The sequence below is a fragment of the Aptenodytes patagonicus genome, chromosome 24 (assembly GCF_965638725.1).
Source record: "Aptenodytes patagonicus chromosome 24, bAptPat1.pri.cur, whole genome shotgun sequence".
In the NCBI taxonomy this organism is placed as follows: Eukaryota; Metazoa; Chordata; class Aves; order Sphenisciformes; family Spheniscidae; genus Aptenodytes; species Aptenodytes patagonicus.
The window spans coordinates 2,296,412-2,312,489 of NC_134972.1; the positions used below are offsets into that span (position 1 = coordinate 2,296,412).

Consider the following 16,078-nt stretch of genomic DNA (forward strand, 5'->3'; position numbering starts at 1 on the left):
TGTCAGTAACACCTTCCCAGTTTAGCATCATCCTCCCTGGCTGTAATTACCGCGCTGTTTACCTCCACCTGCTAATTGATAAAGCCAAAGCCACCCCTGGCGCCCGTCCCGGGCCTCCTCCCCTCGGCCCCGTGCGATGGCATGTGCCGTCGCCAGCCTGGTGTCAACGGGACCAAGCCCGCTCCCCCCCCCCCCCCCGGCCCCCCACCGGGGACGTCGCCCCGGGCTGGCACTGGGGGTCCGAGGGCACCCGGAGCTCGGGGGGGTGTTTTGCTTCATCCCGCCGTCCCCGGGGTCACGGCTGGCGGTGGCTGATGGCGGCTGCCGGGGACGGTGCTGAAGACAGGGGGGTTTTTTGGTCTCCAAAACGGCTTCGCTGCCCCACCCGCCCCTGCCCAGCCTCCTGGAGCCGGATTTGGGGGGGCTCTCCCCAAAACTGGGTGCTCCTGCCCTTCCAAATGTGCCGCACGTCCCTGCTGCTCTTCCCTCGGACCTCCTCGGCTGGGGCAGCCCTGCCCCTCCCCATGCCCTCGCCCACCCCAGGGTGCTCCTGGGCATGCCCTCCCTGCGCCCTCGCCCACCCCAGGGTGCTCCCAGGCACCCCGTGCTCACGCCCTCGCCCACCCCAGGGATGCTCCCGGGCATCCCCTCCCCACGCCCTCGCCCACCCTAGGGCGCTCCCAAGCACCCCGCGCCCTCGCCCACCTCCGGGATGCTCCCGGGCATCCCCTCCCCACGCCCTCGCCCACCCTAGGGCGCTCCCAAGCACCCCGCGCCCTCGCCCACCTCCGGGATGCTCCCGGCATCCCCTCCCCGCGCCCTCGCCCACCCTAGGGCGCTCCCAAGCACCCCGCGCCCTCGCCCACCCCCGGTGCTCCCGGTTTTGGGGGGCCGCGGTGGTTTTACTCCAGCACCCCCCGCCCCGTTCCCAGGGTCTGCACTGAAACCGGAGGATTTTAAGCGTTTTCTCCCCGCTTTCCTCTCCGGACACAGCTCCGGGCCCCCTGCCCTGCCCCGTGACGTCACGCCCCTCCCTGACGTCACCCCCGGCGCGGCACGCGCCGGGTCAACGCTCCCCCCCCCCCCCCCCCCCCCAACCTCCTCCCGCCCTGTGGCGGCGCTGCCGGAAGGGGCGGGGCGAAGGCGGCGGCACTTCCGGGAGCGGCGCGGGGCGGCGGGGGACCATGAGCTGGTGAGTGCGGGACCCCCGGGCCCGGCCCGGCCGCGCCGCGCTCCGCTCCGCGCTCCGCTCCGCTCCGCACCGCCGCCGCGGGACCCCCGGGCCCCGGCCTGGGGCTCGCCATCACCCCCGGGGCCCGGCCCGGCCCGCTGAGGCGCTCGGCCCGCCAGGCCCCGGTTTCTCACCGCGGGCGCCGGCCGGGGCTGGCGGCCTAGTGGGGGGGGGGGCGCCCCGGAGCGGGTCCCGGCGCTGGCCGGGCTTGGCCCCGGTGTAGCCGCCCCGAAGCTCCGTCTGTAGGCAACACGTACGGTAAAGGGGTGTCTCAGGGGTGTGCACCCGGAGGGCCCCCTCGCCCGTGCCCCCGGCAGCAGCTGCCCGTCCCTCCCCAGGCCGCGGCGGGCCCGGCCTCCATCCCGGTAAGGGGGAGCACAGGCCGAGCCCCTTGACCGTCGTCCCCCGCCTCCCCGCAGCCGGGCTCGCTGCCCCGCGCCCGGCCGCTGCTGCGGGGCGAAGGGCTGGGTGCGGGGAGGCGAGGGGGGGGTGTCCCCGAAGGTCCCCTCTGATCCCGGCGGGTCCGTGAGTCTGAAACGCTGTAAAACTGCCTTCGGCTCCATTAAAGTAAAGCTTTTTTGTTTAAAAAAAAAAAAAAAGGAAAAAGAAAAAAGAGTCCCCACGTATGTTTGAATCGGCCTTGCGAAGAGCTCGGTTCGGATACCGCGGTGCCTTTGGCGTGCTGCTTCTGCGCCTCTCCCCTCCGTTTATTTAAACTAATCGTATTAGAAATGGTTCCTGACGGCCGCGCGCGATTTCTCGTCCCGGACAGTCCCGTAGAGCCAGCACCCTTACGAGAGGCGAAGGGTGTGATGGTTTAAGGAGAAAAAGGCCTTCCCCTTGCCCGGCGTTCTCACGTTGAGTTTGCCAGGGCAGGCGCGCGGTGAAAATTGAAGGTTTTTTTGGGTTGGGAGTGGGGGAAGTTGTGGTCTGGAAACATACTTCAACAATGTAATGACCCGCGCACGGGCACCTATTGAAATGGGGCTTTTTGGTTAAAAATACACACTTATCCACCGGGTTCGTTTTTGTTCTGCTTTACTCATCTCAGAGCAGCCATGGTTATAGACGGCGTTGGTTAACGAGGGTCTCAGAGCCGCCTTTTGCCCGGGCTGCCCTCGTGAGCTCTGCGGGCAGCATGGCCTGGGGGCTGCTTTCGGAAAGCTCCAGCCGGTGGAAGAGACCTGCTCCGCTCTCCTGGTCCGGGAGGAGCCGCAGAGCCGAAAACGTAAGAAATGAATATTCCCTTCACGTGGTGGATGTAGAAAAATTTGGGTGCAGAGCGGCAACGCTTCCCCTCTGCGCTTTCCAGCGTCCGGCCGGCCACGCTGCTCCCGGGGACCTCGCCTGGGGACCGTAGCTTATGGCGTCTGGTGGCTTCCCTCCAATACACGTGGCTTTCGCCGAGAGATCGGGTGTTTTCGCCTTTTGCTGGGGAGGAATAAAAGGTCATTGCTGGAAGGAGGGGGGGGGGACTCCGCTGAAGTCTGAGTCTCCTCTTTCTTCTCCAGCAGCGTCAGTCCTTCGGCGTGTCGTGGCTCCGCTTACGCGCGAACGCGAGGGGCTCGGACCCCGCGGGGTTTCGGCGGCGTGTCAGAGACACAATCGCTCTCAGTTCGGCCTGCCCGGCCGGCCGGCCCTGCCAACCCTCCTGGCTGATAATTCGCGCAGCCGCCCGCCCCGGATGAATCGCCCTATTCACGGGGGGGGCCGGAGTTCAGCGCCCGGCTGGCAGGGACGGGCTCGGCGTGACGTCCGCCTCGCCGCCGCAGCGAGGGGTTACGCTCCCACCGGCAGCGGTAACAAATGCCGGCGTGCGTGCCGGGGCGGGGTGGGGGTGGAGGGGGAGCCGCTTGTGCCGGGGTCGTGCCCTGCTCCTCAAACGTCAGCGTAAAACATGTCCGGCCCCGATGCCGCTTGCTCTGCCGTCCCCGCGGAGGGGGCGAGCTTTGTTCCAGCCCGGCGGGGCGGGAGGTTGCTTTGTGCAGCAGAGCGTGTTTGCTTAGTTTGCGCGTGTGTCTCGCTCCGGCAACGGGCACCGTTGGGACCCGGGGCAGCGTTGATTAAAACCCCTTTTTGCAGGGGTGGGCTGTCGCGGCCGATCAAGAGGATGGAGCTTCATCTTCAGCTCTGTCCCTGCAGATCATGCTGGGGAAGCGGCACGTACCTCTGCCTCCAGTTTTGCTTCTGTGCACTCCTTACCTAAATTAATTTTTTGCGAAGGCCCGTGCGAGATCCCTAGAGATTAAAGGGCAAAGAGGCTGTTTGCAAGCGGGGTGGTAGATGCCTTCCGAGTTGCGCGTGGTTAATCCTTTGCTTTCCCTCGCTCTTTGCGAGCGCTGGGTGGGTCGGGGCTCTCTGTGCCGCATCGGGACTGGGAACACGGCAAATGCCCGTTGTACCAACACGGGAAAACTTTGCTCCAGAGAGCACAGCGTAACCCACTGGTGGCAGAGGCTGGATTAAACCCCCAATTTCCCAACTCCCGCACCTAGGCAACTAGGCAGTGCTAGCGCTGTCTTTCTAGGCTAAGCTTTATTTAGAGCAGGAGTAGGCTTGTTTTGGGAAACAGCCTTGCATGGACAGATGAGATGTTTTCCAAATCTCAGCAGAGCTTGGTGGCTTCCTTTAGGCTTTACGCCGTGGATTGGGGTCTCTTGAACGTGTCCACATCCCCCTCTTCCTCACCACTCACCCATGGCCGTGCGTTTTGGAGGAGAGGGGGGAAAATTCTCCAGTGGTTACCTGGGGCATCGCTCCTTTTATAAAAATAAAGAGAAACGGAGTGATGGCTTTTACTGTATCATCATCCTCCCTTGCTGCAAGCATCTAATTTGTGACCGTCTGAAGGGTTTTTAAGGGTCGTGAAACCGCATAAAATCAAATGCTGTTGCAGCTCGTAACCGGACTCCTAAATACTTCCTCTTTTGGTTTCCCAGCTCCTGCAGGTCATTTTAGAAACGGGAAGGGGGTTTTAGTAGTGTGACAGCTCGCTATCCGAGTGCTGCCTCTCGGCACCGCTGCAACAGCTGGTATTTACTGGCAGAAAAAAAATACGTTAAGCAAATGTTGATAGTGAGGCAGCGCGAAGCACGTGTTTTCTTGTTGCACTGCAGCGTAGTATTGGTCTGCATGGGGGGGTTGCCGTTGCCGGACTGCTAAACCATATGCCTCTTGGCAGGGAGCTCTCGCTAAGTGGACTAAGGAGCTGGCACCGATTTAAAGTCGGGAGTGGAACTGTTTGGGTGTGCGATACTTAACTCCCCAGAGCTTTATCAGATGCAATCCGGAGTTAATGTGAACGCGTTTTTGACATACTTGGGGATGGTGAAGAAGAGGAGTTGCCTGTCGCAGAAGGGACGGTTGGCTGGATGGATTTCTGCCTGCTAGCAAGGGAAGAGGAGAGCGCGGAGAGGTGGCAGGCATAGCTGGGTTGTAGTGTAAGAGTAGGTTTGTTGGTTGTTCGTTTTGTTTTCCGTGTTTTGGAGCTGTGCGGTGGCCACGCTGGGCAGGTGTGATGCAATCACAGACCAAGGCGCCGTTTTCTTTCCAGTGAGTCAATATTGATATTTTTCGGAGCCCAAATCGCGGTCCCCTCGTGGTCAATGGCAACGCTCCCCCTTCTCTCCGGGTTTCAACGAAACTGGGATTTGGAGATGAGCACGGGATAAAATTAGATTGGATGAAGCAACTGGATACCAAAGCGGTGAGCGAGGTGTGCGCAGCTCCCAAACACCTCCCTGCACGGCGCTGCCACGTGTAGCACCCGTGCAAGGCGGTTTGCACATCCCAGAGGTATTGTTGCCGCAAAACCGAAACGCTGGCGTGCCCTCTGCAAGCCGGGCAGCACCGGCACCTCGGCTCGCCGCAGCATCTCGCGGGGTGGAGCAGCCGGCAAGAGCCGTGCGCCGCATCCTCCGCCGCGGTGGGAGATAGCAGCGCCCGGCGTGGTCCTGGGAGCGCGATTAGCACGTGGTTATTTCTTAATTATTATTTTTTTCCGCCTTCTTTGTACAGGTAGCTAAAAAACAGTGTTATAGTTGAGCCACAACCGTGTTTCACAACCATGCTTAAAATGGATATTTTTGTAGCATAGTCAGGGCCTAAAACAGCCTTGCAAAATTCTGCTCGCCCACGCGCCTGGCGTGAGTAATTTTCTTTTGATGGGTGAGTAAAATATCATTATTTTTTTCATGCTCATCTTGGAATGGGTGGGAGAGTAGATTCTGACATTATTTTTGATTTGCTTAACACTGACACCGCGCTTGGCTCTGTGCAAGATGCAGAGATACGAGCAGCCCCTGCTCCGAAGAGCTCGCCGTCTGCGGGCACACCTCTCCGCTGCCGAAGTTGAGGAAGGTGCCTCGTTTCCCCGGGCTGACCTAAACCAACATAAAATGGATGTTTACGTCTTCTTTTTTCCTTCTCCCCTCCTGCAGGGGCTCGCTCTGACATCCATTTGTGGCTTAATGCCTACAGGTTCATAGGGAAGGGGTTGAAATGCAGGTGGGAGCACACGCCTGCGGGGATGGATGCATTTTATTTCCGAGGGACCGTAGCCCCACATCGCTCCTCTCCCTGCCTCTCGCCACCCCGTGACCTCCCCTCTCGTCTCCACCGAAGAGAAAACCCAAACCAGAATTTGGCGCAGAGTCTCCCTCGACATAAGCTGTTTGTGATCCGTTTGAATAATTTTTTCCTTTTTTTGCCTTCGCGCTGTGTTTGGAGCGGTTGCTATGAGTTCCTGCGAGGCGGGGGGAGCGGGGTGGGACGGTGCATGCAGTTTCCATGGACACGATGTAGTACAGCGAGGCATCCGGAGCGATGCTCGAGATTAATGTCTAACCCGCGTCTGCCTTCGTGCCTTTCTCACCTGGGCAGGGCTGGGATCCCCCCCCTGGCTCCGGGGCAGCCTGCACGGCCACGGATTTGCAGCTTTTGACGATTTTTAGGAAGCCCAAAGTCGTGAGATCCGTGGTCCAGGTGCCCAGGGTTGGTTTTCTCAGCGTGCGCATGGGCAGCACCGCACGCCCTGCCAGCCTTCGCCCCGTTGCCTCTCCTCAGTTCCCGTGCAGGCTGCCTTCGGCACTTGTTAGGAACACTAATGAGATCATTAGTCCTGTTTCAGCAGCTACTGATGGTGGTCACAGCTGCCCTTGAACTTCTAGGGTTCTCTGGCTTTCCCGTATCGCATCACGGAAAGCTCCTTTCCTAACACCGACGTCTTGTAGCGACGCTTACCTGAGCGCAGAAGGCACGGCATGGGGAGGGGAAGCGCCCTCCGGCCATGGAGGTGCTCGCTCAAATTCACTCGATAACGGCAATGAGAAAGCAAAAGTTACTACCTCCACGTTTGCATCCTTCCTCGGATGCTCCCGACCTTCCTGTTGGTGTTTGCAGGAACGCTTTGATCTCTCCCGGACAGCCGCTAGTCCCGTGAACAGGCAGGTCTCCTGGCTGCAGTTACACCTCGAGCTGAGCCCTCTCCCAAAGCAGGAGCCCGGGAGAAGGGAAGGGGCCCGCCACCGAGCAGAGCAGGGCTTGGGGAAGGGCCCCTGACTGTCGCAGGGGGAGTTTCTGGGGTAGCTTAGGGCCAGTTTTTGACTTCACGGAGGATCAGGTACAAATGGGTGGTTTTGTAGAAGCCCTCGGCACGCCACGTGCCAAAATCCTTGGGAAGACAGGCCTCGGTGGGTTGGGGTCACCCCTCGCAGCGCGGGAGGCCGGGTGTCGTCCTCCTGGCTGCAGGCAGAGAGAGGTTTCTTTCCGGCGAAAGAATTGAGGTTCTTGGTGGAAATTCGAAGAGTGAAAAGCTCTGGCGGAAATCCAGGCTGCGCTGGCTTGCTGGCACTTGGGGTTTCGATTGGAAAAAAAATAAAAAAAAAAAAAAAAAAAGCCCTGAAACTTTCCATGGGAAGCGGGCACCTTTCACAAAACATGAATTTAGTTGGTGGTCTGACGGTGGTGGTGTTACTGACAAAAACCGGTCGTTACCACCGCTTCGTACCACGTTTAGACCTGCAGGCCCCTGGCAAACGCCACCCGCGTCCGCCACCGCCGGTGGCAGAAATACTGATTTTTGATGATGTGCGGTCGCCAGAGATTTGGCGTCACTTTTCCTAAGCGTCTGGGTAATTAACTTCCAAAACGCAGTGCGAGCGAGCAGATTGTCCCGGCCTCAGCTCTCCCTGCCCTTTCCCTCGCGTGCCGGTTGTCTGTCCGTCTGTCCATCCTTCCCTCCCTCCCCAGCCCCTGGTTCGGCAGCAAGCGGCTCGGCTCAGCATCCCCAGGGACAGCGGCTTATCAGCTGTGGGTGAAAACGCTTCGTGCTTATCCCTTGCTTATCTGCGAGGGGTCTTCTGGGGCCTGATTAGGGGTTGCAAAGCGATGTTCAGATGAAAGTTGCTGTGGGGGAAAGGGTTGCATCCACCGATCATTTATCCCCGGCGCACGCTTGGAACGCCGGCCAGGCTCCCCGGCCTTCCCGCCGCCTGCTCCGGGCCGGGGATGGTGCCGAGGTTTGATGTCCTGCTCGGTCCAACGTGGCGAAAGGACCATCGCCTCCCTAAATTAGCAATGATTTAGTCTGATTCACGCTGGCAATTCCTGCGTGCCTTCGTTTCAGGGGACTAGCGGAGAGTGGGAGGGGGAGCTACATGTTTTAAACTCCAGCTCCCGGCAGACCTCACTGAGCTGTATTCCCCCCCTGCCTGCGAGGTTTGTTTGCAACTCTCCTGTGCATCCAGAGGAGAATTAGCTGCTTTGGTGTGTGGCCCTGGGTTTGCACATGGAAAAGCCAAGTAAATATATGACATTGCTGGGGAAACTTCAGAGAAAATTAGCCACAGCTTCTCCCACCTTCCCCTCCCTGGGGTTCCTGAGCATCCCCGAGTAGAAGCTTGCAGGATTCTCTCCACCCACACTTTTTTCCCTACTTTAAGCTCTTCCCACCCCCTCCTTGCAGTGCTTCGCCCTTCTCCCTCCCGGCTGAACCCCACCGCTTTCCCAAACTCCTGGCGACCTCCCCGGGGCGGGGGTGTGGGTGGCCGGTCCGGGCCAGGGGCCGGGATGCTCCCCCAGCCTTGCTGCACGGGGCGGACCGGGGTGGGAACGCTCTGGCTGTGAGTCAGCGCGCTCGCGCTCTTCAGGAACAAGATTTCAAGGGATTTCACACCCCAAACACAACCCCAGCTTTCTCTCGCTCAGCAGAAATGAGAGATCAAAAAAATGCACCGATTCTGGTTTTCCTTCGGTGTATGTAGACCCGTGCTCAGCTTTTAAGGTAACGGCGATAACCGTGCCACGCCGGTAATCCATGGCAGTAAAAGATACCGACCCATCTCGCTCCAACTTGTTTGCATTATGCCCATCATACCTTTTCTAAACAGAATAAAACACCTGGCGGCTCTTAATTTTTGAGCGAATGGTTGTAATGTTGCTGTATCAGGCACACGTTGTCCCTCCCCCATTTCGCAGGCTGGGACGCCGACTCACGGAGGGGCAAAAATTTTCGGTGCCAGCGGCAGCTTGCCGTCGCGTTTCGAAGCGCGGGGTGTATCCATTTGTTTTAAAAGCTCGGATAAGATCCGTACCTCTTATCTTTTTTTCTTCCTTACTGCTTTTGTTCCTGCTTATGCATCGCCCCCCCCCCCCCCCCCCCGACCCATATTAAAAGGCAAAGATTCAGAAACAAGGAGGATTATCTCAAATTGTAGAATAGCAACAACAAAAAAAATTGGTGAATAGACATTACTTGCATGGGGTTATTTTTTAGAGGTTTTACCGAGACAGACATAATTAGCCAACTGGCATCACGATGCTAATAGAGATATTTACTGCTTCAAAGTGTATTTGCAGCGTTGTGAAGCGCTCCAGTGACTTGCTTTTGTTCTGGAAGAAAGTAGCTGGGATTTTTTTTCCCTTCCCCTCTGTGGCGCAGTGGAGATGGGGAACGGGCCCCCACGTGGGACCCCCCGTGCTCCCCACTGCCTTCCCCTCGGCTGCTGCCTGCGCGGCCGGCTCGGTGGCACCCAACCGATGCCGATTCACGGCTTTGCCCTGCCCGTTCCCCGCATCCCTCTTTTATTACCAGAATTGCCTTGATTTAACCCAGCTTGCCAGCGGACAGCAACGGTCGGGATTGCTTCTCTAACTAACCCGCGTTGGCAGGGTTGGCCAGACAGGGGAGAGGGGAAGGTTGTGCGCAGGTAATGCTTTAATCGCCCTTTTAACCGTACTTTCCCGCTAGGAACCAGCCTAGCTCCAGCTTGAACCCTGTGCTTGCTCCCGTGCTGCCGGAGATCGCCCTGCAGCCGCCACGGCTCGTCGTGCAGGCTGGTTTTTCGTGGGGTAACTCACACCCCCCGGGTAAAGACCACATCTTCTTCTCCTCCTTCTATGAGATAGGTTGATGCCATCACTTCCAAAAACATCGAGTGACGGCACCTGGCTGCAGATGGGACAGCCTGTGCCTGCGAGAGTAAGGGAGGTGCCTCAGTTTAGTTTATATTTGACCCATGTAGGAAAACACAAAGAAAAAATCCTTATTTTTTTTACTTTCTTCCTGTAAGGCACCACACACCCGGTTATTGACGGGGTAATTATACACCAGATGAGTGTTTGTTTATAAAAGAAGTGTGATTCACGGCTGCCGGGCCTGCCGCGGGAGCTGGAAAGGGTTAACAGCCTAAAATTATATCGGTCCAACCGGAGAACCATAAACAGGAAGTTCTCCAGAAAAATTTAAATTTAAACCTGGTGACTCAGGTTGGCTTGTGCTCCCTGAGCCGCTCAGGAGGTACGCACGGGTTGCAGCCCCGGTTTATTACCGGTGGCTAATTACACCGTTGGTTGGAAAACAGCGGCAAAGATGGGCAGAAGCGAGGCCGGGAGGGATCAGGTTGTCGGATAATCTTGGTTTTGCTTCGTCCGCGTGGATGGCACGTCGCTTCGTCGCAAGCACTTTCTCCCATCGCGTGGCATTGCTCATAGCTGGGTTTTTACAGCACGTTACACCAATAAAAATGTTTTCTGGGGTTCCAGTTGTCCGATCGAGCAGTGTTACAGCAGTGCCGGTGCGGGGGAACTTGTAAGTAAAGCTGATGAGAAACAAACGGAGAGCCAGCCACGCGTTTGCTGCCCAGCAGTGAGAAAAGCCAGCTTGGGAGGCAGCGTGACCGGCGGCCAAGCCCGAGTCCTAAAATGCATGTTATTAGCTTAGACTTTGGGTAGCAGTGTGAGAACTTGGACTGGTCCAAGAGGGGACTCGGGCACCTTCCCAAGAAGCGCCTGGTGCGGCTTTGGGGTGGGGTGCCGATGCCGCTGAGCCGTAGGCATGCTCTAGGTGAGGCATCTCTGGGAAGGTACTTGCGTTTCATTACGGGACCAATTTTTTCCCTTTAGTTAAAGCAGTGTGATGCAGAAAACATTAGGAGATTTTGGATGAGATGCTTTAGCCAAGCAGCACCTCTTTAACTTAATTAAATACATTGAAAACAGCAGTTGAATTCCTGGATTTTTATTATACTCATAGGTGGAAGAAATCCAATTATTTTCAGGACGGCCTACATGGCTATAACCATCTGACCCAGCCACCCTTGCATGTGTTGTGTAATTTATTTTGAGTACTCTTCACCTTTGAGCTAGCTCACGTGGGGAAAATCATTCAGGTAACCCAGATTTTACTAGCAACCATATTAAAGATTTTAAGAATGAAGGCTGTTCTGCTGGCAGGTGAGCTGCTCCTACAGCTGTTGTATCGGAGAAATCCTTTGAAGCAGCTCACAGCTCCAGACACTCGGGTTGTTACTTTTTTTAATATCCTCTTTCTAAATATTTACAGGGTTTGGGGTTTTTTTAATTTTTTTTTTTTTTCCTCCCCTTCAAATTTGTTTTTAAACATCGCGTGTTCCTCAGACGTTTATTTTGCCAAGGAACGCCTGGAGCATCCATTGCATTTATTTGCCTTACTAGGAGGGCTGGAGGGTGGGGAGAGGGGAGTGCTGCGGCTGGAGATGGAGGTGCTGACCTCGGGGGAGACACCGGCTCTCGGAGGGGGAGCACCCTGCACGAAAAGGGGTGCTGCTGCCCCGGGACAAGCCCTGCTCACCCCAAAACGCATCAGCGAGGATGAGGCCCGCGGGGCTGGGCTGTTTGAGGCCGGCATCGCTTGCTTACACGTTCCCTCTTCTCTCTTTTCCAGGATACCGTTCAAGATTGGGCAGCCCAAGAAACAGATTGTACCCAAGACAGTGAGTAAACCAGTTCCCCCTTTTTAGATCCAGCCTTTGATCATGTGGCTGATGAGTCAAGCCGGCACTTTGACTCGTCCCATTTTGCGAGCGTGTGCGTGTGCGTGGGAGGGAGATGTGAGCGAGCAGAACCTGTTGCCGCGTGTGACCAGCGCTCGGTTCCTCGTGCGAGGAGTGAGGGGGAGCCCCAACCAGGGAGAGTATTTTGGTTTGGGATCTGTTTCTTTTTTTTTTTTTTGGGGGGGGGGGTGAGGGGAAGAGCTCTTTTGGTCTGGCACAGTTTTCCTCGGAGATGGCTGAACGGGCTTCCTTCCTTCCTTCCTTCTTTCAGCAATGGCTTGTTTGTTCATCCTTTCTGAGCAGATGGAGGAGGAGGAGTGGTTCAGATCGCTGAATATAACTGTTTCCAAAGAAAGGCTTATAAGCTGAGATGCTTAGTGCTCGGGCGTGAATTAATTTGTGCTGCACAGCATTTGCTTTAAAAGCAAATTAAAAAAGCATTTTGTATTCTCATGTATTTGAGACTCCTATCCCAAGTGCTGTTGCTTGCAGCTGGCTGTGGTATTTTCCCTTCTTAAGCAGATGGTCTTTGCCTTTGTCCCGTGCAAAAAAAGCTGTGGGACCTCACAGTAGCTGTCCCTGAAAACCAACCTGCATACCTGCTCTAAAATAAGTGCCCCGACTGCGAGCGCAGTGGAGACCTCGTCTTTATAACGGCATTGGTGACCTAATCCCTTGAACAGACTAACATCTCTGATCCTTCCTCTCTGGACCACTCATTGCGGCTAATTCCTCGGGATGCGTGGACACTCATGTTTATGGGCCAGTTTCTCCTCGGGACATGACATTTTCCTCTGGAGGCAGAGGGCTAATTCTGCCACTCCCTTTATGGCTTGATCGACATGTTTTATTTTAAGGGATTTGGTAGTTGTCTGCTGCCGTAGAACAGCAATTTTCTGTAACGGCTCCAAACTGTCAGTACAAAATTTAAGCCAGGCAGGCGATGAAGACAAGGACTGGTAAAAACGCTCAATGGTTTTTGTGTCTCTTCAGCTGCCCTTTTTCCAGGGGCTGGCGACCAGCCGGCAGAAGGTGCTGCTGTCTGCGGTCCTCCAGGAAAGGCAGTCCACCAGCCTCAGGTCTTCACACCCATTCCCGTTTGTTTCAGGAGACCCCGCGTTGCCTTGCTCCACGAGATTTTGCCTCTTGTCCTCTTTCCCGGTGTTTCCAACACCGGTGTCCTTCCAGGCTGTTGCAAGAACCAACTGCTCTGCAGCTCTGGGTGTCTTGGCCAGCTTTCTTCGACGTCTCCGTCCCACCTGTTCTCACATCCAAGTTGACTATATTTTCTCTCTTGCCGGTGCTTGCTGATTTCCCTCTGCTCCTGCTGCGTTTGGTGTTGCGAGAGGTTTGTCTGAAAGACCTTGTCTCCCCTGTGCCGTGCTGCTGAAATCAGCCGGCCCCGAGCTGCGGCAGGAGCTTGGGCTCCGTGCAGATGAACGGTTGCACCTTTGAGAGCTTGCCTTCCCCTGAGCTGCTGGTATGTGCTGAGGCAGTTGGCAGGCATTGCTTATATATATATATATGTGTGTGTATTAAATAGAACAGCTCAGAATATCCGGCAGGCAGAGGTTCATTCAGCAGCGTGAGTGTTTCCAGGCCTTTTCCCTTTCCTTCCTGCCTGCCTTCCTTCCTTCCCCATCTTCCTCAGCTCCCCCAAGAACAACAACAAGTTTTTGTGTCAGCGACTCGGTAGCTCAGAGGTGGATGCCAATTTTTAAATGGCTTCCACTTGCCGTGTGTTGATGATGATGATATTCTCCAGGCAGCAGATACGTGGAAAGCAGAAAACAGGAAGCCCAAAGCCTTGCAACCTCACAGTAAGTGTAAAGTGCAGCTCTTCAAAGAAGAACAAACGGCAGGAAACCACCGCTCTCCCCTGGGAGCGAGGCGTTCAGCGTCGTGGTGTGGAAGTGATGGGGCTGCTTTGTAGCTTTAGCGAGCTCGAGGGCCCCAACTTTACCTCCCAGTTGCAGGCTGAGACGCTCCATCTGTGCAGGCTTTTGGGAACAGCGGTAGCAGCCGAGGTCTGTGATATTCCAGATGTCGGGCTCTGGAGCCCGCTGCAGGAAGTGGGAAGGTGTGGCATCTCCAGGGCTGCATCCCAAGCCGATCGGAAGGGAAGTGGTTGCGGGCAGAGGATCTCCCACTCACAGAGATTGGACCACAAAAGAGGAGGGGGGGAGGAAAAAAAAAAAAAGCATTTGTTGGGATCTAACTTATTTGACTCTCCATGAGGCATGTAACTCGAGCGCAGGAGAGGGGAGAATTGCTTTGCCGAGAGAGGCTTAGCTCGCCGGCGAGCCTTTTTTCTTTTCTTGATGAAACGATGCTGGGGCTGGTGTCAAATCTAGGCAGGCAGTAGTACTGAAAAGCAATTTGCCTAGGCTGCAGAGGGAATTAGTCATGAGTCCCTATGCCCACTCGCTTCTGATCCTTTGAAGAAGGGCATAGTGTCAGCCACAGTTTAGCTCTTCAGGTAGAAGGAAACCCCCGTAGAAAATACTGGCTGGTGAACTGAAGTGATCTCCCACCCCCCAGACATGCCTCTGCTTTGTTTCCACCTTAACCTGGGCAAATCCAATTCCAGACAGCATAATCTCTCCCCTCCTCTCCCCTGAAAAGAGCAGCTGTCACCGGGCTTGCCGAGAGGCCAGGAGCCGGGTGGGAGGATCTAATGCGCAGAGAGGACCTGCTGTCAGCGGAGCCACAGAGGACACAGTAACACAGCCCAATTAAACTAATGCCCAGTGATAGAAGTTAAACCTGTTAGAATTATATCTCTCTGCAGAATGTTTATTGCTCAAATCCGATGCAGCGATGAAGCCTCTTATGGCAGAGATGTTCTTCCCTCCCCCAGGACAACTTCAGTCCGAGCGGAGGTTACGCTGGAACCAGAGCTGCAGTTATCTTCTGAGCCCTCTTGCAGCTCCAGCTTGCTGAAGTTCATCTGCGTCACCCCAAGGTTGTACCCTGCTCTTCACTGGGGCTTGGGTTATCTGAGCCGGCAGGTAGCCGGGAAGAAGAGCCGGCCGCGCGTCCCCACGGGGCGCGGAGCCGGGTCGGAAGCCGGGAGAGCCAGCCAGCTCTCGTCCCCTCTTGGGACGGGGCAACCCAGCGCACAGCCCCTTCATGTCACCCAGGTTTTACCCCTTCCTCCCTCCCTCAGCAGCGCTCTGGCCTGAGCTGACTCAGATGGCTCGCCTTCCTCCTCCTCGCTGGCTAAACTTGGGTGAGTCAGCTTGGCAGGGAGCGGAGACCTGAGCTGTGGGCCTGCACGCCTGCCAAGCCTCCCTTCCTTGACTCATCCCAGCAGCTCTGCCTTCCCCAGGGATGTCGGACGGAGGAGCTCCGTGAGCAGGAGGATTCCACTGCAGCTGCCGGCCGTCAGCGCCTTTCCACTGAGCTCCACCAGTGAGCTGGAAATCCCAAAATAATGGAGTAAATGTCACAGAAATGGTGGGGTGAAATCAAGTGACGCCAGTTAATAGTTTTACTCATTTTCGCTCTCTTCCTTCAGTCTTCAGCGGGACGTAACCAGTCTCTGCGGTTCCGAGGTGCATCCTTTTTCCCTTTTAGCGTGCCACTTAAGCAGCCTTTCTTGAGAGCTTTCTCGCTTTTTGGAGGGTTTGGGGAGCTTTGTGGCAAAGCGTTGCTTTGGCTCAGGGCTCCGCTGTCGGACGCAGAGCAAATATTCACCCACATTACTTGCCTTGAATCTCCTCTTGCTTGATGGGATGGCAAAAGCTCAGCAGAAGTTCCAGGTTATGGCACAATTTCTGGCCTAATTATATGGGTTTCTTTTTTTTTTGGAGAGGAGGGAGGAGGAAGCATTTGCTTCCCTCTTTTTCCCAAGACCCACGAAGAGGCTGAGACCACTGGAACATGTAGAAATCAGCTAGTCCTCCTCCTCCAGGAAAAGAAATTAACCTCAGGGGAATAAGAAGGTTCATCACAGTCCCTTATTTCCATCTCTTTGTAGTGTTGGCTTTGGTCTTGCTTCGTTGCCTTGTAACCATGGTGTCGATTATGATATTGCCCTTAAAGCAGGAGGGTTATCATCACAGGTGGAAGGCCCAGTGTTTGCAAACAAAAATAACTGGCTGAAAAAGAAGAACATCGTTTTATTTCAATGCTTTTAAGAACTCGTCGTTCTTTATGTAGATTTAAATAAAAACCCAGAGACGAGCAATCTTGCATTAACTAGTCCGTATGCCTAGAAGAAAAAGCGTTCAATACAGAAACACGTTTTGATTTTGAGTTTTCAGAAGGAGGCTGCAGAGAAGTGGGATTATTTTAATATTACGGAAACTTCCCTTCAGGATATTGTAATTTTCTTGCCTGTACTTCTTGTTCTCGTTACTCTTAACGTGATCATCCTATCCACAGCCTTTTGCCTTAAGTGTCGGCTATGCGTGGCCATTGATGATCGCTACTGGGAGGGGGAATTACCGTGTACTCTGCAAAATGTGCTTGGCTTGCTCCCAGCTTGTCCTCCTTGCGCGCCTCTGATCCGCTGGTCGCTGCCGCCTGTAAA

At 55.6% G+C, this 16,078-nt stretch overlaps 1 protein-coding gene across 1 annotated transcript in view; it reads left to right on the forward strand.

Moving 5' to 3' along the window:
- The first annotated feature begins 1,157 nt into the window (after positions 1 to 1,157).
- The window catches only part of BIN3 (bridging integrator 3), a 40,981-nt gene continuing 26,060 nt past the window's right edge, over positions 1,158 to 16,078 (forward strand). The window contains exons 1-2 of the mRNA XM_076358980.1: positions 1,158 to 1,192; positions 11,433 to 11,481. Of these exons, the coding sequence (XP_076215095.1) occupies positions 1,185 to 1,192; positions 11,433 to 11,481 (57 nt within the window). The 5' untranslated portion in view covers positions 1,158 to 1,184. The remainder of the gene's footprint in view (positions 1,193 to 11,432; positions 11,482 to 16,078) is intronic.